Raw genomic sequence first — 23110 nt, forward strand, 5'->3', positions numbered from 1 at the left:
ATTTTATATATTTGGTATGTTTTTTTCTTTGCATATACTTTTACCTTTAAATACTATACATTTAGCTGATATACTCACTTACTTTTACTTAAGTAACGTTTCTAATGCAGGACATTTACTTGTATCAGAGAGAGAATATTTACTCTGTAGTATAAGAACTTTTACTTTCGTAAAATATCTGAATACTTATCTTGACTGCAAAGTCCCCAGCTAAACCTTAATAAAGGCCGTTGTAGTTCATGGTCATTAAAAACATCACTCCTTTAGGCCATGACTTTTAATTTAGCAGGATGTTCAGGGTTTTGTATCATATGTTTGAGGCGTGTGGCGCAGTGGGTAGAGCAATGGTGTTGGGATCAGGGGGTAACAGGTTCAAACCCCACTGCAGTGAGCATGTTGTTATGTCACTGGGCAAGACACTTCACCCCAAATTGCTCCTGTGGGGATTGTCCACAGTATTGAGTATAAGTCGCTTTGGATAAAAGCGTCTAACAAGTAACATGTAATGTAATAATGTGTGTATATTCTACATCATTAATTAAAGAAGGTAAAGTAAAAAGAAGGTGCAAAACATCTAACAGAAAATGATTTGACTTCTTTGAGTCAGAGCAGAAATGTAACATGACTGGATTTATTGGATGCTAAACGTGCTGCTTTTGTTGTTACCATCACATAGAGAACATCACAAATGTCTTGCAACTGTCAAGCTGGACAGAGATGTTAAAATAAGTTGCTGACTAATTGTATATTCCTCATCTATATTGCATCCGCTCTGAAAATGTTGTGTCTACAATACACTGCACAACAGCCGTACCCTTGTGGGAAGGATGTTTAAAACACTACATTAACTTTAGGAGGAGAACAGTGAAAGTCGAACACCCTGCAAGGCTTTGGTGTTCTTGGAGTTTTATGCTTTGAGCAGCACATCTGGGAGATACTGATAGTGTTTTATGGAGGTAATAAAATGATGGATAGAAACCCCCTCAGCTATGACACAGATGGGGGGAAAAACTTGGCACATTATTTCATACATTAAAAATGGTCTTGTGAGTTCAATGACAACTGGCAGCAGCGTATTCCTTTATTTATATGTTTACATCAGCTGCCACTATAAAGGTATGTTGTATTTCCAATTTGCTGCCAAATACAGTGTTGCTTTGGCAGATATCCCGCCAGCAGGGCTTTCTCACAGAGGATTGAAATGTCAGAGTGTGATTCTACTTCCTTCTCCCTCCAGCTGCAGCCCAGCTTTGGTCAGCTGCAGTAGTTTAACACAAATAAAATCGTTTTTTAACGCATCAAACTATGGTGGCCCTGAAGTGCAAGTCAAAACAACATGTCACAAAACACAACAGCATTTCATAAAACGCAACGACATTTCAAAAAACGCTACAGCATTTCACAAAACACTTCAACATTTAAACTTTTACGGAAAGGGTATTCCTTTAGGGAAAACACTTCTTGTTTGTGATTGGACAGAGCCAGCCAGAGAAGCACTGCTGTGATTGGTTGTTTTTGCTGCCAGTCAAGAAATGACGCTTCATGATTGGTCAGCACCCGACAGCTGTTTCTGCATGAATTTTTAAACTGAGTTGGAAAGAATGGAAGAAGAGATGGAAATCTTACAGTTTTTCTCGATTGCTAACACACTAAAATTACACATAAAGCACAATTATTTTAACTGACACTCAAAGAGCAAAACATCGGCTCAAATCTTCAAACTCTAAACACGTTTTCAGCTTTTCACACAATTTGCCAATCAACATGGCACTTTTTGCAAACCACTGCACACGTTTCTCCACGTAAGACACAGGAATCTGACATAAAGTCACGTGTTAGCAGGTTTAAAACACTGATATTCAAAATGCCTCACACATGGACCAATGATCAAGAAACACGTTCCACCTGACCAAACACCTGGTAGCATAATTGTTGGCTCATCAATCAGGATGTTAGCACTATAAAAAGACCACAGGTGAGTACTTTCTTACAGCAACAATGGAAGCAAGAGGAAGAGCTGGGCTGAGAGTGAGAGGAGGAGGAAGAGGTGGGTGAGAGTGAGAGGAGGAAGAATGAGAGGTAGAGGTGGAGGGAGAGGACGTGGACAAAGAAGAATACTCTAATGAAATGAAATGTTATCAACCATGGTTTGACGATGAGAGGCTGGACGGAGGGTTCAGCCTAATCTAAGCCGATTTACTGTTGCCTCTGTAATCCGGACACTTAGACTTGAAAACAGGTTAGTTACCAGTTTTTTAGCTCTGCATAATTCATGATATATCAGAGCTTATATCTGTTGTGTGAAACGTATTTACTTCATTACTGTAATTGAATTGTTGGCATGTTGCATACTATAACTGTACAAACATCCTGCACAATGGACTGTGGTAGACTCACTTTTATGCAACACAGACACTGACCAACCACTATGTCTTTGTTGTTTATCTGAAGGACTGAGAAACAAAGAGGTGGAAGGCCAAGGATTTCCAATGAGGCACAGGAAGCAGCAGTTACAAACTTGGTTTTAGCAAACAATGCATCCCACTTAGAGAGATCCGAAGCATAGTAGCTATGTGCTAAGATGCATGTTGCACAATGTTATTTTTGAATAAAATGTGATTTCTCTCAACAACTCATTTGTATTTCTTCATTTACTGTATTTCTGTATACTCAAGCAATCTTTCTCTGCAGAAACCTCTCTGTACAGAGCATAGCCCATAAAAGATTAACGTGCTTTAGATTATGCTCAGCAGTGTGTAGTTGGGTGGTCAAACCATCTAGTATTATGAATGAAGTGTGTTATATCTGGTGCTAAAGTTTGCATTTGGTAAGTGTTTATGTAGTTTTGAGGGCAGTTCTTCACTTAGCAGGAGAAATTAGGTGTTTTGCACTTTGGGTGTGTGGTTTTGTGAATTGTGTTTAGTGTTCTGAGAAACTGAGCAATTTAAAAATAAATGTGTGTTAGCAATCGAGAAACTGTAAGGGAACATTTTTGACAACAACCTGCTCCGTCCACACTCACAACAACCTGATACACACAGAAATAAAGCAGCGACTTTATTCGCCATGACTGTCTGTGTTTTGTTCATGTTTAACTTTTGTCCAGTTTCTGAACAGATATGAGGAGCTGTAAGCTCTGTGTGCTAACAGCTAACCGCTGATGTTTTTGGGACATGATGATGTGGTGATGGGTTGACAGCATGTTGAGGATATAACATCATGTATATGCGTTGTTAAAATATTCCCTTAAGATTTCCATCTCTTCTTCCAATCTTTCCAACTCAGTTTAAAATTCGTGCAGAAACAGCTGAATAGTACCAAACAGGAAATACGTTTCTTGACTGGCTCTGTCCAATCACAAACAAGAAGTGTTCTCCCTAAAGGAATACCCTTTCCGTAAAAGTTGAAATGTTAAAGTGTTTTGTAAAATGCTGTAGCGTTTTATGAAATGTTGAAGTGTTTTGTGGTGTTTTATGAAATGCTGTAGTGTTTTGTGAAATGTTGTTTTGACTTGCACTTCAGGTCCACTGTATAAAAATATAATAATAAACAATAAAATCCTTCAGGTGCACTCAAAACAAAAAATAAAATCGCATGAGCTTATCATAACAACAATACAGCTTCCTTTAGTATCAGAAACAGAAACAGGTAAATTGCCAACTAGGTTTACACATAGGCATTTTTATAACATTAAGATATAGAAAATAATTTACATGGATCGATATACGAAAAAAACTATGTAGGCTACACTACAGTATACTATGACAAAGATCATCAGAATAACAAAATAAAATATGAGCAGTTTTGTTATGAAAAGTGGAAAGTTGTGCAGATGTTAAGAAGGTAGCTTTTGTTCGAATGTGCAAAATATTATAAAATTCAATAAATATCCTTCATTATTAATATTCACTGTCTTGCATTTTTTTCGTTTTTTTTACTTCCAATTCATGTTCAATTCTTTACCTACATGCTGCTGTGACGAAAATCCCAAATTGGGATCAATATATATATATATATCTTTATTTGAAATATAAACAACTGTTTGCAGTGCATTCATGTAATGAGGGATATTACAAGCATACAGACACAGTGATAGAGTAGGGTTAATAAAAAGCCATAAAAAATGAATACACAAATATCTCGCAGGGTGTTCCTACATCTGTGCAGTGTCCCTCCCCTCTCCCCTCCCTCTCCCCTCCCTGCTCCCTGTAAAAGGGAACAAACCACTGGTGCTGCTGTCCCGCCTCCAGCTCTCTGCTCCGCGAGGCTGCAGCTCCACCGACCCGCAGCTACACCACAATGTGAAAACTTAACCACCCGGATAAAGTTGTTTTCATGGAAAGAAAGGCTGCAAGTAAAGGTACGTACCAGCTTCACGTTTTGCATTCAGTTTTTGTAGAAAACTAAAAAGTAATTGTTTATCTCTAAATAGGGTTTGGTGAAAAAATTAGTCAAACCAGCTCGTTGCTCTGAATTTCTAGAAGGGTATTTAATGAACAATATAGAAAGCTACACATGCAGGAAAACAGTCCTAATAACTGCTTGTAATGATGTGTGGTTTCAGTTTCAACTTGTTGCTCTGATTAGTTTAGTCTGTAATTTGATTCTTCTGGTGATAGTCCTGTACTTGAGCAATGGAAGAAGTGACAGCACCTCACGCTTCTTCCCTCACTCTAGCTCAAGCCATTTCCTGTGGATGTTGTATTGATTTTATTTTCCTTCAGAGGACTAATGTGCTCTACAAACAGTGCAGTTAAATATGTCTTGATTGACAGCAGACCACATTAATGTACCACTGTAAAATCTTGACTGTAATGCTTGTGGGGCATATATAAAGCTATATAACTGACATACTTGGCTTCTAATCATAATTTATCTACATCATCAGGACCATGGGGTATGGGCAAATCCTCCACCGGCGGGGGAATGAGGAGGACCAGGTCCACCTCAACGTGGGGGGGTTTCGGCACCACGTGGATCCGGATATGCTGCTCCGCTTCCCTCACACACGCCTGGCCCGTCTGCTGTGCTGCCAAAGTGAGGCGGCCATCCTGGAGCTATGTGACGACTACAGCCCGTCCGAGAAGGAGTACTACTTCGACAGGAATCCCCAGGTTTTCCTTGGTGTGCTCAACTTCTACCACACGGGACATATCCACATGATGGAGGAGGTGTGCGTCTTCTCCTTCAGCCAGGAGATAGAGTACTGGGGGATCCAGGAGCTCCACCTGAGCCCCTGCTGCAGCTACTGGTACCACGAGAGGAAGGAGTACATTGACGACGGAGACTGGGATGTGAGGAGTGACGACCAGCAGCAGCCCAGCCTGGACTCCTCCTTTGAGGAGCTCTCTGCGCTCGATCAAGACATGGCCAAGTTCAAAGGAGCCTGGTGTGCAGAGGTGAGGAGCTACGTGTGGCTGCGGCTGGAGGACCCTGGTCACTCAACAGGTTCAAAGATCATCGCCGTGGCCTCCCTCAGCTTGGTGTTGACCTCCATCGTTGCCATGTGTGTCCACAGCATGCCTGAGTATCAGAAGAAGGACGAAAACGATAAACTCATCGAGGATCCTGTCCTTGAGATCCTCGAGGAGGTCTGCATCGCCTGCTTTTCCGCTGAGTTCCTCCTCAGGCTGATTGTTTCGCCCTCACGCAGGAAGTTCCTCTCAAACCCCTTAAACCTCATCGATGTTGCCTCCATTTTGCCATTTTACGCAACTTTAGCTCTGGAAACAGCCGATAAGGAAGCCGCAGAGGAGAACGAGGACTTACAAAATGTTGGGAAGGTGGTGCAGGTTCTCCGCCTCATGAGGGTTCTCCGGATCCTGAAGCTGGCTCGCCACTCCATCGGTTTGCGAGCGCTGGGCGCCACCGTCCGACACAGCTACCAAGAGGTGGGTCTGCTCCTTCTCTTCCTCTCGGTGGGGATCTCCATCTTTTCTGCCCTCATCTACTCGGCAGAGAGGGATGTGGAGAACACAGATCTGGGGACCATCCCTTCTGGCTGGTGGTGGGCAACCATCACCATGACCACAGTGGGTTACGGTGACACCTGCCCGGTAACGCTGGCGGGGAAGATAGTGGCGACCTTGTGTATCGTGTGTGGCCTGTTGGTGGTGGCTCTGCCCATCACCATTATCTTCAATAAGTTTTCAAAGTACTATCAAAGAAACAAAGCCATGGAGGGTAAGGGTATCACTAAGCCTGAAAGAAAAGATCCAGAGATTCCTTATTATAACATAAAAGACCTCTTCGCAGGAAGCGTGTATCCCTTTATCGGAAGTATCGCCTTCAGGAACAGTGTGAGCAGCGCAGGAGATGAGACGGACGCCTCCAGTCTCCAGGATATAGAGATGTATGACAACGAGACTTGTGAAAATGGGGCAGCGAAATGAGATTCAATGGATTGTCACTCCCTTTATGACTGCAAGTCACTCCGGGCCTCTCAGGGCACTCCATCACACCGCCTGACTCTCTGAACTGTCTTCCTCCTGCAATCTGACAGAGAAATATGGTGGCTGTCGATTGTTTTTTTCTTCTTCAAGGGCTTATACACAGCGTCACTAAAACCCGGAAATCTTAAGGGAATTTGAGCCTTGCTCAGAGGTCTAAAAACTCATTTTATGCTTGAAAAAACAGCAATGATGCATGTCGGAGGCCATAATGATAATGTTTTTTCAAAGTAATGCCCTGTATTGATTTGTCTGCCAGCTGAAAGTTCAGAGTGAGATTTCAGCTAAAGTCTATAACGACAACAATACTGTTTGCTGTTTCAAAATGGTATTATAGATCTCTAATTGACTGATGTTACACAGTCTGCATGAACAAAAATAAATGAATTTCTGAATAATGTGTAGAAATATGCAATAGTTTTTATGCTGACCAGGAACTGCCACACAGAAGCACTGATATACCAGGTTATTGGTGTTTAACTTTTCTTTTGGATAGTTGTTTCCGCATGCTGGGTGACTCCTAGGGGGATAACTCATGTGGACATGAAATAAAACTCAGTGAATCAGAAGAAATATGCCTCTCGTTTGTGACATGGCATACAGTAAGGTGTACCGCCCACTCACTCAGACAAGGTTTGCAGCTCAGGTTCATTGCATTTATTCATCGCCATATGTTCTTCACTAAAATAACTCTAAAATCTAAACCAACCTGTCATCAGTGTCTTTTCTTTATTGGGGAAATGCACTTTAAACTGTTGACGAACTTTATGCACATCTTCTTCACTCTTCTGTTCCTGAAAGCATCGATTGGCTGTCCCTTTGTATAATCTCCGGTTGGATGAGCTGCTGTTACTAGAGCTCGTGATGTCAAATATCGTTCTCTACAGGGGTCTCTAAGGTGCAGCTCTTCAGAAGCTTCTACACTTAAAGCTCAAATGTTATTTTCCAATATAATGTTCAGATGGTTTCTTAATGAATGAAACACATTAACAAAATAATGAATGGGTGTCACTGTGGAGTTGCAGAGGTTGGTTTAGGGACTAGCTGCAGCATAACCACGACAGATAATCTAATTTTGCTTTGATTGATGGTAAATTAGTTTTGATTGTTTGGCTTCCTGACTCAGGTGGGCAACATGGGATATTAGCATATTGCTCAATCCGCACTTTTTTTAATGACAGGGGTCTTGGTACAGATAAGCATTGATTTTCAATTATTATTATTCACACAGATGCACGAATGGCTGAATAATATTGGATTTATTCGTCACACTTTATGTCCGATAATAAATCTGACAAATAGTGTTCCATCACTCAAAAACTATGCTTATTTGTTTTCTTTTTCCTGTGTTGCAGAAAACAATAATCAATATTCTTAACTCTTGTTGACCTTCTTCCAATATCAAGTTATCTGAAAAGTTGAAATATTTTTATTTTATTTTTTAAATCTCATACCTCATCGCAAAACCAAAAGCTGTTGAACCTCTGCAATAAAAAGTAAATGCAGAAAATGAGGGATTACATTTGAGACAATGCTAGCTTATTCACAGTAAAATGTAAACAAAACTGTAAAAATGAACTATGGCTGCCATTAAGTGAGGATGGATGCTTTAATGATTAAAGGTTTAATTTACCTGTTTTTAGCTACTGACTCTGGGAACAGTGCTGTTCTTATACTTTTAGACCTGACAGCTGCCTTTGACACTGTAGATCACAGTATTCTCATTTCTCGCCTGCAACATTTTGTGGGAATCAGTGGTACTGCTCTAGACTGGTTTAAGTCGTATCTGTCTGAAAGAAGTTTTAATGTAAATCTTAATGAATTTACTTCCTCTTCTGCTCCTCTCCCATACGGGGTACCCCAAGGCTCCATTCTTGGACCGATTTTATTTTCCCTGTACCTGCTCCCCCTGGGCGCTATCATTAAGAAATATGGTGTCTCATTTCATTTTTATGCAGATGACTCGCAAATCTACATGCCCCTGAAAATAAATGACCCAAACCCTCAGCAACGCCTGTCTGACTGTCTGCAGGACATCAGAGCCTGGATGGCCTTGAACTTTTTAAAATTCAATGAAAAAAAGACAGAGGTCATAATATTTGGACCCAGTGGTGGCCCCAATGCCCCACCTGTGCTGGATTCTCTTGTCCCATATGTGAAACCCATTGTCACAAACCTGGGTGTACGGATTGATCGTGATTTTAAACTAGACAAACAGATTAACTCTGTGGTCAAATCCAGCTTCTTTCAACTAAGACTTTTAGCAAAGGTCAAGCCTTTCCTTTCTTTTAATGACCTTGAGAAGATAATACATTGTTTTATATCCACTAAACTGGATTACTGCAATGCTTTTTATATTGGAGTGACCAAGGCTTCCCTGTCACGCCTACAGCTGGTCCAGAATGCTGCTGCACGCCTCCTTACAAGGACAGGCAGGCGTGAACATATTACGCCTGTACTCGCCTCTTTACACTGGCTACCAGTCCATTTTAGAATACAGTTTAAAATGTTGCTGTTCGCATACAAGGCCCTGAACGGTTTAGCCCCACCGTACCTGGCAGATCTTTTAAAACCATACACACCCACACGGTCACTGAGGTCTGCTGACAGACTCCTTCTGGTAGTCCCAAAATCGAGGCTAAAGCAGCGGGGAGACAGAGCCTTTGCAGCTCCAAAGTTATGGAACGAATTACCCCTCCAGGTTAGACTTGCTCCAACTCTGCCTGTTTTTAAATCTCGTTTAAAAACCCACTTATTTTCCCTGGCTTTTACTGTACAGACCAGGTGACACTTGTGCTGTTCTTTATTTTTATTTTTATTTATTTTTTACCTTACTAGTGTTTTGTATTATTTTTACGTCATATAGGAGAGTTTTTCAGTCGCGGCTTCTGATCTGGTTTCATTGTCTCGTGTTACATTTGTTTCATGTCCTGTCTGTTTTTATGTATTTATGCTATGTTTTTATACAGTTGTTGATGTACAGCACTTTGTTCAACTCTGTTGTTTTTAAATGTGCTATATAAATAAAATGGATTGGATTGGATTGAATGATCATTACCACAGCTGAATTCCCAATTGATTCATGATGTAAGAAACATTATCAAACCAAACCTCTCTAAGAACTTTTTTAACAATGAACAGAAATGCTAACACAAGTTGCTTTGGCCTACAGTTTGTCAGGAAAATGTGTAAAATGCATCAATGGATTTCTCCTCAGATTCCATTATAAAGGGTCTTCAGGCTAATCTGTAATTGTTATTGGATTTTTCAGATAGCTGTCTGTTTGGTAAAGAATCCATCGCAGGAAATGGCGATCAAGCACCGTCGGCAAACAATAGTGATGGTTTTGCGTTCCTCACCATTAATCCCACCCTCATGGCTTTGGACGTTCAGGGAAGTGGGTTTCAATATCGGTTCACTTTGCCATCAGCAAAAATATATTCCCTTATTGAACTTATGTCAGGATGTGCATCTTATATTTCCCATTTCCCATCGCAGCTTGTGGTCCCCATCTGACTTCTGAAAGTTTCGTATTTTTTAGGTAATTGTAGGGTAGTTGTTATTGTCAGTGGCGGAAAGTACATGTACTTAGTAAAGTAACTTAAATACAATTTTGAGGTGCTTAACTTTCCATTTTATACTTTGACTCCAAGGGGCAACATGTTGAATTGTATTTTTGCTCGACTACATTTATCTGACACATTTAGTTACTTGTAAAATCAAGAAAAAGGAAACCGGAGTTTGTTGCAATGAATAAAAATGGGACCGCTGTCTACAGATATTTAAGTCACTGTAAATGTAACAAACGAACTCAAAGAGGTGGATGTAGGGCTGAGTTTAAAGACAACAAGATATGCATCACACAGAGGGGGGAGGAACAGTGGAGTCAGGGTGTTGTTAATGTAAAGGGTAGAAAAAGCCAATTACCTGTAAATGTCACAGTGCGGGTGTCAGCACAAATGTCGATGTTGCAGCACTGACAAGGGGAATCGTGTTTCTAACTTGCCCTTTAGGCTTTTTATTTTTTTCTTAAAATGAAAAAAGCTTCATTACATTAAGGCTGTAGTAAAGTTGCTAACCATAATACTTCTGTCGGTCAAATGAAGTCTTAATCCTGATTATTGGATGCAGCGGAGAATTTAAACCACCAGGATAAAAGGTGTCACTGATCATCGAGTTCCTGTCAGAAAGACGGTGGTCATTTCCATGAGTGTGAAATAAAAACAGATCAATAACAATTATTTAAGCAGGTTTTTCTTTTCAAAAGGGTTGTGTTTGTAATAGCCAGCTACTTTGATGCTGATTTGAAGAGAGTTGTCTGTGTGCAGAGAGTGACAGTGAAGTCTTGCAGTGCTGCAGAGGCTGCTGGATCACAATGTTTAACAAAACTCGATACAGAAAAGAATGGAGAGAGACAATCAAAGTGAAGTTCAAGTTTTTTGAAGAGAGACCATTAATCTTTCGATGAAAATCTGACATCTGTTTTCAGGGTGGTATACATTATATATACTGTATATATTACATAAAGCCTCTGGCTCCGTGAATGCATTTGTCCCTATACCTCGCACAAGAGGAAAAGGTCACTGCAGTGATGAATTTGCAAAATGCAAACAGGAATTGTATGTAGTGTGAAATACTGCAGGAACCCAGTGCCCAAGCTCTAAGGTTGCTACTTTACCACCTTTATAAGTGTCAAGTCATTGAGTTTTAATAGATAAAACGCAATTCAAAACTTGTAGAGAATTGGCCAAGAACCAAATGGGATTCTGCAAAGTTGGCTTTAATGGATTAAGGTTGTGATTGCTTAATTAATGTCAAATAAAAATTCGGAAAACCTTGTATTACATATTGTTATGTTATGTTACATAATGTTGTTGTTGGGCAGATTTACGTTTTTATGGGACACAACGGTTACCTTTGCCCATTTAATATTACATCAGATACAAAGTTTGCAAAAAATGGAGGTGTCTGAATACTTTCTAAAGCCACTGTGAACAGCTAGTGCCTCATATATAAGCACAATAATGACCCCATCCAAAAAGGATACACTTGTTACATTTTAATGAGCTGAAACGTGATTCTGTGCGTCCTGTCTGGAGGGGAAAACAAGAGACTTGTGGCCGGTATTTAGTTTTTCCTGATAGAGGAGACTCTGCTAGGAGGAACTGTTTTAATATTTCCATTAGCTTAAGCTAATTTGTAATGTCTTGATCCGAGTCTTTGCGTGGTCCGCAGAGTACAGCCAGATCACTTTTACTCTCCCATTACCATCAGTGTGGTTTCAGCTCAGGGTCAGATATAACAAAGGAGCCACTTTGCCTATATTGGGTTCCTGCTTTGTTCCCCCATGCAGGTTTGTTACAACGAGGCTTGATGGATAATTTCATTGTGCATTTCCATAATAATTTATTACTCTGATGGAAGCTGACTTTCTGACTGGGCGTCATAAATCTGCTGTAATTCAGCCAGGCATATAAGCCTTTTTACATCTATTAACTTTTATTGTGAACAAGCTATGCTTTCATTATTCATTCAGCATTCTTAAACCTGCCTACTCCTCTTCCTTTTAGATTCAGAAATACTTTATTTTCCATCCCAAATCAATGGATATCTGTCTTGAACTGCCTCAGCCATGGCATAGGTTGTTAAGTTTTCATGGAAATCAACATGTTAGTTGTTGTCGTGATTTTATTCATAGCACTTTAAGGACTTTATGGTATGTTGTCTTTAAAAGTTGTTTTTGAAAGCTAACAATAATTAGTAAGTGTACCTTGAATGGGATGAGATTTGGGATGAGATGTTCCTATCTGAAATGTGGATGTTTTTGAAAGATGCACAAGCACTTTACTGTGAAAAAATTGTGCTACAATCTATTGTTAGCATACAGTGGTTGTAATAATTAGTCTATGTGTACAAAATGCATAAATCTAAATTAGGATAGACATATTTTACTTTTTGAACCAGTTTTTTGCCTTTATTATTAAATGCAGGTCTTGTCTAAAGCTCCACAGCTCGAATCAAACAGGGGATGTTGCAGTTACATATATGGGACTTCACTACATCATCAGGAAACCCCCTCCTGACGCCACTCTAAATCCTTCTCCATTAACCTTTATGTATTCAGTTTATTAGCTTCTGACGTGGCCTGCCCCTTAGATAAAAGTCTTATTGACCCGATTATCTTAATGTCAAGTGTTTTACACAGACAAAGATACATTATGAGCAAATTGGACTGAAAAATCGAACAGCTGGGGCCAAACTCACCTTCACCTCACCTTGGCCACTGCAGTGTGACTTATCCCATTAAGAACAAGAGAAGACTGAAGCATTTCAATTAGCCTCTTTGGCCACCATTGCAGTCGTGAGCTCAGTAATTATGAAGGCAGAGATAAGCAGATAATCCAGAGTCCCCTGCCTGGTATCCATCTCAGAGGGGGGGTGGGGGCAGGCCTGTGTCCCCTGCGCTCAGCGAGGCTTACTGCAGCGTCGGCTCCTCGGAGATCGAGCTGTTTGTCTTGCAGACGGATTTGATTCCTGTTTGTTTGGACAGGTTACGTGAGGTTACAGCCTAAACATTGCAAGGATGTTGCACAGCTTAAAACCCCCAATAATACAAGGAGTAAGGAGACACTGTTCTGCTGCTCATCTAACATACATGTGCAATTTCATTTGTAGTTGAGATAAATATTCCACTTAAAAATGTCCCATCCCCCCCTCTATGTGGTTTAAAGGCAAGGCATGTTTTTTTATAAAGCACATTTGAACAACAAGGCAATACACCGTGATTAACAAATAACATCAATGTAATTAGACAAAGTGCAAAAGAAACATAAATTATTAAATGACATTAAATGACACTTAAAACAACAATTAAAGGCCAAGCTAAAGTATAATGAGACATATAACAAATACTAGAATAACAGTTAAAGTGCTATTTAAGAAATGAATGGTTTAAGCTATTAGGCAAGGCAAGGCAAGGCAAGGCAAGGCAAGGCAAGGCAAGGCAAGGCAAGGCAAGGCAAGGCAAGGCAAGGCAAGGCAAGGCAAGGCAAGGCAAGGCAAGGCAAGGCAAGGCAAGGCAAGGCAAGGCAAGGCAAGGCAAGGCAAGGCAAGGCAAGGCAAGGCAAGGCAAGGCAAGGCAAGGCAAGGCAAGGCAAGGCAAGGCAAGGCAAGGCAAGGCAAGGCAAGGCAAGTTTATTTATATAGCACTTTTCAACACAAGGCAATTCAAAGTGCTTTACAAAAAATGAAAGACATTAAGAAAATGGCATTTAAAATCAGTCATTAAAAAGAAAAGCTAATAAAATAAACATTAAAAGAAAAAATACATGGATAAAAGTTTTAAAAGAATATTATTCCACAATGTCTGACAACATCCTGCATATATTCTGCATTGACATTGACACTTTTGTTTATCATTTAAGACACTTTTTCCTAAATCCAGTCTGGCATGGATGGTTCTTTTTTTGAATTCTAGTTCTCTATCTGTGTTTTAATTGTTGTTTTACTTTTATGTACGACACCTATCAAATTCCTCGTAAGTGTAAATCTACCTGGTAATAAACCTGTTTCTGATTCTGATCATCATTAGAATTTAAAATAAAGTTTGAACAATGCTTAGCTGCGCAGCGTGAGCTTAATGACCCACCAGCAGCATTTAACCTCCAAGTGTTCACTAGTCTCTCGCAGCAGTTTAAATGTACCAGGTAATAGTGGACGTAAAACTCCTTTCCGTCAACGTTTATGGGACAATTTATTAGCTTATTCCCACTTCAGTATTTACTTACATAGAATTTATGAATACATCTAGTTTATTTAATTTTCTTCACAGTAGATATAAAGGAAATATATTGTCAATATCAGAGTTTGGACATACTGTAGCTCTCTTAGTTTTAATCACAGGCTCATACACATTATATGAATTGAGTTTACATTTCATGAATGTGTTTCAGAGTGACAGAGTGCTGAGCTGGGCTGGGCCTAAGTGACGACAGAGTGGATAGGATGAAAAATGTACAGAACACGGCTGCGGCTCTTTGCTGGGATGATGCACTGACTCACTCGCTATGGAGGGTTGCAATGGAGAGAGCAAGGATTTAATGGAGGCAGTAAAAGAGGGCAGGAGGACTCAGAGTCCTGCTAATGAATCAGAGGAAGGAAGAGAGGATGAGGAGAGCGAGAGGAAGACTGAACAGGGAGGGATGGGCCAGGGAAAGACACACACAGATATTCTGCAAACAGCACCCTGACATGGATACAATCAAATACTTTTCACCTTTATTTTCATGTAGCCACAGGAGTTAAACCCATTTACATTAAAGAAAGAACACAGCTGTTATTACAGGTAACAACTTCAATTCAACTGATTCAATGATGAAAATTATGTGATTAAAGGGGCCCAAAGCTCATGCATGTTTTCATGCTTTAATGTTCAAAGAGCTCTTTGCTTTTTCTCATACTGCCTGTGCTGCAGCACCTCTTTTTCCCCTCTGTCTGAAACCAGAGCCCAGTCTTCTCTGATTGGTTAGCTGGCCGGCTCTATTGTGATTGGTCAACCGCTAAGAGATGTCCCGCCCCTTAGCCTATATGTACAATGTTTCGGAACGCTAGCCAATAGAAGTGCAAGTGTTACATAGTGATGTCACTATGTTACGGAAGTAAACAAAGGAGGCCAATCGAGGTGTTTCAGGCAAGGAAGGGGGGAGAGAAACTCCCTCAAGAGGGATCTTTGGGATTTCAGCCTTTGCAGACCATTTACATGCACACAAACCTATATAACACTCTAAAGCAGTGTTTCTCAAACTTTTTCATACCAAGGACCACTTAACCAATAAAAAAACATTCGCGGACCACCTAACTCCACAAATATCCCAAAACACATTGTTCTTCTAGAACAGATTATAAATCGCCTGGAAATGATACAAACAAGTGGCAACATGGGTGACGAAGGTGTTGCCCTGGGCTTTATCATGCAATAGAAAGTGAAACTTAAGCTCGCTCCATTGCGGAGATATTCCCGCGAGAGTGCGGAAAACTTAAATGTATTTATTTATTTCAAATGTGAAATGTTACCAATATACTCACGGACCACTAGGGGGCGCTCACGGACCACCAGTGGTCCGCGGACCACACTTTGAGAAGCACTGCTCTAAAGGAAACAATTCAAAAAGAATAATAGGGTTGCTTTAAGACAGAATATTCTAATTTCTGAAACAAAAAATACAGAGACTCAACAATGGCACAAATGGACGAGATACGAACAAAGCAAACATTTTTGTCAGTTTTGGTTCTTAGTTATCAATACATATTTTGTATTTGTAACTTTATTTATATCAAAAACCTTTAACATTAAACCTAAAAAAAATAGTTGTGACTTTATTACTTTTAGCCTATGATGATAAAATGTATTCATGCATCCATAAATCAGGGCAGAGCCTGGAAACTTACTGCAGCATGTTTGTTTTTTTTAACCTCGGCTGCAGATTTTTACAGTCAATGATGTGAGCTGCTTGTGCCAAGCAATGCATAAGCTGCGTAATTGTGTCCACTCAGTCTTTCACAGCATCAATAAATGTCTGTAATTAAAAATCAATGATAATCTGCACCTTTATTGAATTCTATCTCAGCAGTGATTTAGTTATTAAGTTATGTATCATGGTTTAATATCCCTCTAATCTGATTTATTGAGATCTTGTGCATTTGTCCTTAGAGCAGCATAGATATATGGCTGTGGAGCGTTTTTGGCAGGTATAACAAGAAAGGGCTTTTGATTAAACAGATGGATGGTACCATCAATCTTGTAAAGTTAATGTGAATGATGTTGACATTATGACCACTGCCCTCAATCCTTGCTAAGCTCTTTAAAAATGAAAGAAGGGACACTTTAAAGGTAACTGTCTCAATATCTGTCCACTGAGCAAATGGAAGCTCTTGCAAGAGCAATAACACAGTGTTAAAATATCTTATTGGAAAGAAAAGTTGTGTATTTTAAATAGTACTCAATTAAAAGAAGAAGATGATCAAAATGTGCCTATTCGTATTTCAGAATTATATCATAGATATATAATTGTTCTGATTCAAAATGATTGATGCATTCATGTGTTCATCAATGTTGGTAAAGAAGAGGTTTACTTTAACCAACTTACATATTTTTGGGTAGCTTAACCTATAATGGTGCATCATAAGTTATTGTTAAATCTACATTTGCAAAGACACTAGTAACAGAAGCTGTAATGTTATTGAGTAAATTCTGTGCAAAAGGCCACTGCTTCTGTCATTGAGGGGCTAATGTGCCATAAAGAAAATCTACAACTCACACACACATGTGACATTGAATGAACAATTACCTCACAAACTTTCTTTAAAAGGTTTGTCAAAGAGGGGGGCAGGCTCTATTTCTCTCTCAATAACTTGCTGTTATCTTCTTCTTCTTTTTTCAAGTCCTCTTCAAATCTCTTCGCTCATATCAGTTTACATTGTCAGCTACAAGCAGCGTTTGCTTTGCATTGTCAATTTAACATTAAAATGAAAATGGACTATGGCACCATAAAGCACTTAACAAAGCTCTGAGGACGTTATTCAATGAATAATTGTCCTGTGCATCTCTGAGCGTTATTGTGCCCCAATGATTGCTTTGATTAGCCCTCAATGACCTTGCTGATAATTGATTTGTATAGCCTACTATATCTCTTCCAGGATGATTGACGCCATTTAAGATTAAGAACATCTACTTACTGTGTGCAATCTCCTTCTTCTATGAGGAGAATTGTAATATTCCTCATTATGTGCATTTTCAAAACGTGTTCCTTCTTTCTTCTTTAAATATAAAATAACTGAGTACAGCAATGTCATTTAAAACAAAGCACACGCCTCCTGGACTGCTTCTGGTCTAATGATCCAGAAAATCATTTTTGGGGATCTAGGCAAAGTGATTAATCAGTTAATTTGGTGGAACCTGCTTAGAATAAAACCTGCATCTAAACAATCTTCTTCACTCTTGTAAGCACACTATTGATTTACATTTTCTTGATTTATTTAATCAGCACATCTTATGGCGCATTTCCACTACAGCACGGAGCTCGCTTTAAGCGTGCCGAGCCGTGCGGGGCCCGTTTTTCATTGCGTTTCCACTTAGCGTAGTACCGGCTAGCGGGTACTATTTCAGTTTTTCTGACCCCATAAAATCAAGGTTTTTTCCGGGCCAACAACCAGGCTGAGTCGGGCTGAGTATGCTAAACTAGAGAGAGAATCGCTGGCAAGGGGGCTACAACTACAACAAGATGAACATATTTTACCGTGATTTAATTGTAATACACGTTTCAAAATGATGCCGAAGTAACAACATACTGATACTGATTAGTAAAAACCATGAATTAATGCTTTGACAAGTCTGCAGACAGACGGCAGATGAAATTCCTTTTAAAATGCGTGTTTTCTGAATGGAGATCGGCTAAGCTAACGCAGTATATGCTCCGACCGTCCACACTCACAACAACGGCCTATACAGACATAAATAAACCAGTGACTGTATCATGGGAGCCTGCCTGCAGACCTCCACTCTCAGGACAGTTCCGGTGCAGGCTGCACTCTCAGGAGGACACCTCCCATAGATATGTATATCTATGACACCTCCACTGTCAGTACAGGAAGTGACGATTCTGACGAACACGTTTTTTTTCCCGCCCATCGAAGGACTCGTTTGATGGAAGTTTTCAAATCACAATGGAGACTCATCACGGAGGTGATGAGTCCGCCCACCGTGCACTTTGGGTCGGCCTTGGTCAAGCCCTTTTGACCCCCCCAGCCTGGTTCACGTAAAAGTTTTTCGCTCAAATGACACCATGGAGGAATGTAACGGGAGTTGACAGGGGACTCTGCCCGCCTCACAAGTGCCTATTTTTCTTTTTTTTGGCTATTTCACCCGGTTTCTACCGGGGACATTGCCCGGTCTCGGGTGTCCCCCCACGTACTGTGTTTACTTTGTATTTGCGTGCATTTCCTGTTCGGAAAGTGGCGCTCCGGCTGTACTGATAGTAACTACAATACAAGGTGTCCGTATCCATATATATATATATAGATATATACATATGTATATAATAACTTAAGTGTCACGATCCGATTTTATTTTGTATTTGCGTGCATTTCCTGTTTGGAAAGTGGCACTGTATTGATAGTGATGATTTTATTTTGGAAAAAAAAAAGAAAACGTGTTCGTCAGAATCGTCACTTCCTGTACTGACAGTGAAGATGTCCTGAGAGTGGAGGTCTGCACCGGAACTGTCCTGAGAGTGGAGGTCTGCACCGGAACTGTCCTGAGAGTGGAGGTCTGCAGGCAGACCCCTCTCGACTGTATTTGCCATGACACAGACAGTCTGTGGTTTGTACTTGTACTTGTCTAGTTTCTGAACAGATATGAGGAGCTGTGAGCTCTGAGTGCTAACAGCTAACGGCTGGGTTGTTTTTCTGGGGTTCTCCTTGAAGATGATGTTACGGCTCCGCCTACACTGCGTTACTATAGATACTACCCCGGTTCCTAAACTGTAATGGAAATGCGCCATAAAGTGAGCCAGTCCTAACGAGGCCTAGCCATACCGAGCGAGGCCGTGAAGTGGAAATGCGCCATTAGTCTCTTTCGTTATGTTGTACTAAAGCCTGTTAAACAAATCAAAGATGACCCTGTTTGCCTTTGTAAGTAATTATTGAACCCTGAGCAGGGCTGCCAACACTCACGCATTGAGCGTGAGAGTCACGCAATGAACCCATATCTCACGCACTCACGCCACACTTGCCTTTCCTCACGCTAAGTTTTCGTCCAAAATAAATGTATATAAAAATAAAGTGAAGGAACAGCAAACCGAGCGGTCTACGAAATGAGACGGTCTTCTGGCTTAGTTCAGTAAAGTTGGAACGATATTGGGAGATTCTGATTTCACGGATCAATAACTCATGAACAAAACGTTATTCAGACACAAATGACGTCTCCTAAGTACCGTGGTAAGGTTGACAACGAACTACAATCACATTTTGATCAAAAAAAGCCAACACGTGCTGTCCTCCGAGCTGGACACATTACATTGGTCTCTATCCGCAGTCGGAGAAGAAACGAGTGCTCAGGGACCGTCTGCAAAGTGCAACTCCCAAAAAAGAGAATATAATAATATTCAATCACTATTATACAGCTTACCAAACTCACTACAAACATCAAGTCTCCTGGCTGTGTGTCATACTACAGCAGAGTTTGGAAGAATATGCTTTTGAATAATTCTGGGGAACATTTATAATGTAAAATCTTCAATAAATATGGCATCATCTTCAATAACTTTACTATTATACAGTATATTTCTACCAAACTCACTATTTGCATTGTTGTTGTTAGCATCTGGTTAGCTAGCTGCGCTAACGGATATTAGAAGCTGTTTCTCAAACAAGGAGAGAGAGAGCTCTGTCCTGTCAGACTGAGAGAGATAACCACAGCTCAGTGAGGTAAGGTACTCTCTGTTTAGATAGTTAACGTTAGTCTAGTTATCGCAGTGGGTCTCAAACGGTTTGGTCACTATTTATGAGAATAAATGAAAAACAGTTATGAAATACTATATGACAGTAAAACAAGAATACCCCCCCCCCTTATAAAATAGCACTTTACCTCTGCCTATGCCATGTTATATGCCGTGAGCTGATTATCGAGCCTTCATTGTAAGAGTCGCGGGTACACTGTGTGTGTGCGTATTCCACTGTAGCGCCCGGTACATTCATGGGAAACCCTAGTTTGTACATGTTCAATACATTTGTAACACTGTACACATGAACGTTTCTTTTTTCGGGTCACCAAAAAAAAAATCTCACTCCGAGCTGAACTCAAATGTTGGCAGCCCTGCCCTGAGAGCAGGAGACACTGAAAAGAGTCAAGGGAAGCTTATAAAAGTTAACAGCATTTAATTAAACAAAAGATGCGGCGATGTACAAATGAAATTTGCGAGTGGAGGAGCTCTCCCCATACGTCCGGTCAGCCGAGGTCAGGGAGAAAAAGAGGTCGATTATTGGCTTGCTCTTCCTGTTGTCATCTGAGGTCTTCTCCTATTGGCGGGCGTCGACGGGGGCGTGTCCAATGCTATTCCTGCCGGTTTCTGATGCTGAATTACATAATTCTGATGTCTGTGGTTATTTAAACATTCCCTAATGGAGAGGCGAAGTCACGCCCATCTACTTCCGGACCATGGGACCCCGGAAGCGAAAAATTTACATTGAATTCAATGGAGAGAGAACACGTATCTTTTGATCCCGTTTGAATTGTGCCACGAACTACACATATGATGTGTGTCAATCTTAAACAATCATTTCCATGTCAAAAAAGTCACATTTTGTCGTAAAACTGCTGAAATATAAGACTATGAAAAATACGCTACTACAAAGACTACAAATCCCAAATCCCATTCTGGGTCGCGTAAGTGATGTCACAGGCATGCTCGGTGATTTATAATAAGACTCGTAATTAAAGCGAAGAAGAAGAAGATCTCATAACTGATTTATTCCCTCCAATAAATTATAGATCGCTAAAAATAAATTCACTTTTACAAGATGCCTGTGTGATTTGTACCAGGTTGTAGTCATAAAGTGATCATACCACTTGCTCCTTCTATCGCTTCCCGTCTGATGAAAGGACCAGGAGTCGCTGGATCAGAATATCATAGGTAATATACATGTTGTGCATGTTCATGTACATAGTCAAGTTAGCTACCTAGCTAGTAGCGACGAGTAGCGAGCACGTTAGTTAGCATTACATTACTTAGCCTTGTCATTTTTAGTAGCCTTACCATGAAGTTATTATTTTATTACATGAAGTAAACCAAAATGTTAAACAGTAACCAAACATGATGGTAAGTATTTCGTGAAACTTTTGAAGAGTAGCCTACTGCGCCCTCCACCGGATGCTAAGGAAGCAGTTCAGGGAGAGTCGAAGGCAGGCAGGGAGCTTTGCATGACATTCTTCTGGACGTGTTTCATTGTGATGACAATCTGTTTGTTGGAAAGACAGTCGTTGTGTGCTTATTGAGAGAAAATTGTTAGAAGAGATAATTATTCAAAGTGTTGTTACTTTAAAGTGTTGTTACTGACCTTTTTCTCTTTTATTTTCTTTACCTCACCTGTAACTGCTGAGACGTTGAGGAACATGCACACTGACCTGCTCTGGCAACCTGATTTCCACTGTACGTAATAGTATTTGGTTATGGTATATTATTTATATACATCAAAGGCACAATGCACCCCCCAGAGACACACATGTATTGAGTGTGATATTTTGCATAGGTCATGTGAAATCATCTTTACATACTAGAAAACTGTAGGAGCGGCAACTTGTTTTGAAATTGAATTTTTAATATCCGATAATAAAGTTGATCTGTTTTCTTTATTCTTCTCTCTTCCCAGCTCCATCCATCACCATTCTCTGTTCCTGCAGGTCCTGCTTGCTAATCAATGCTCATATTTTTTACACAATTACAAATAAAGTCATTGTATTGTATGACATGAAGTTGTGCTTCATTCGGAGTCAATAATAAATTCATTCTGCCTTCAACTGCGCAATGATTGTGGACTGCACCGACATCCATGTAGCTGCCCCCCAGTAAGATGAACCAAGCAAAGAGGGTCACCATCATGCCCAAGGACATCCAGCTGGCCCGCTGCATCCGCGGAGAGAGGGCTTAGACTGACCTGAGACCAGCACACCCAAACACAACAGCTCTTTTAAGAGCCACATACATTTTCAAAGAGTTGCAATCCTACGTTATTATAATGATTAAACTGGTTCATGTATCACTTAGTTTACTGAACCGTGATGAATGAAAGAAATGAGTGAGGTAGTGGTTTACTGAAGTTACAAATACATTAATATATGAGTAACAGGTCAGTGTAAACACAAGCTTCTGTCAATTATGGATCATTCAAACTATTTATATAAAAATATGTAATAAAGTTCTAAAACAAGTATTCGGTATATTCCTTGATAGCTTTTGGAGAAGGTTGTTTTTAAGTTTACTAAAATCTATCGTTTCAACTGTTTCACTTTATAAAAAGGGAACAGGTGAGTAAAGCATCATTGAGTTTCTTATTCTGTCAGTAAAGTATCCAAATGAACGTTTTTCATTATTTTAGTCAACCCTAAACAAATTGATTGTACCTTTTAATGATGACCTTACATGGTCGGCAAAGTTAAATTAACTTCAGAAAATCAAATCTGTTCTGAGAAAAAACTAATAAATGTTTAAAGATAGGAACTTGCCATCCCACTGAAAAACAGTCCGTAGAGATTTAAAGGCGTAGTTGTAGTTCAGTCCAACGTTTCATTTGGATTCATTTGACAACAGTCAACTATTTTCATAAAGAATATATATATTTTTCAAAGTCAACTTTATTGTCAATCTTACTCAGTTTGAGAGATCAAAAAGACGTTTAAATAAATTATACAATTTACAGATATGTATACAAATATATATATCCTATATACACCATCATGTATAATGATGGTGTATGATGTAGAAGGAAGTGTGGTAGATAACAAGTAAATATAGAGTTACATACAGATCCATGTTACAGCAAAAGATGGAATAACTCAGAAGCAAGCAGTATAATAATAATTACATGCAACAATTAAATAACTGCTCAGC

General features: G+C 39.9%; 1 protein-coding gene across 1 annotated transcript; it reads left to right on the forward strand.

The window, feature by feature from the left end:
• Positions 1-4250: 4250 nt before the first annotated feature.
• LOC117555693 (potassium voltage-gated channel subfamily S member 3-like) lies at positions 4251-6849 on the forward strand. Its single transcript, XM_034230645.1, has 2 exons — positions 4251-4360; positions 4889-6849. The coding sequence occupies exon 2, from the start codon at positions 4893-4895 to the stop codon at positions 6390-6392; it is 1500 nt and encodes a 499-aa protein (XP_034086536.1). The 5' UTR covers positions 4251-4360; positions 4889-4892; the 3' UTR covers positions 6393-6849.
• Positions 6850-23110: the final 16261 nt, after the last annotated feature.

The sequence above is a fragment of the Gymnodraco acuticeps genome, unplaced genomic scaffold, assembly GCF_902827175.1.
Source record: "Gymnodraco acuticeps unplaced genomic scaffold, fGymAcu1.1, whole genome shotgun sequence".
NCBI classification, from domain to species: Eukaryota; Metazoa; Chordata; class Actinopteri; order Perciformes; family Bathydraconidae; genus Gymnodraco; species Gymnodraco acuticeps.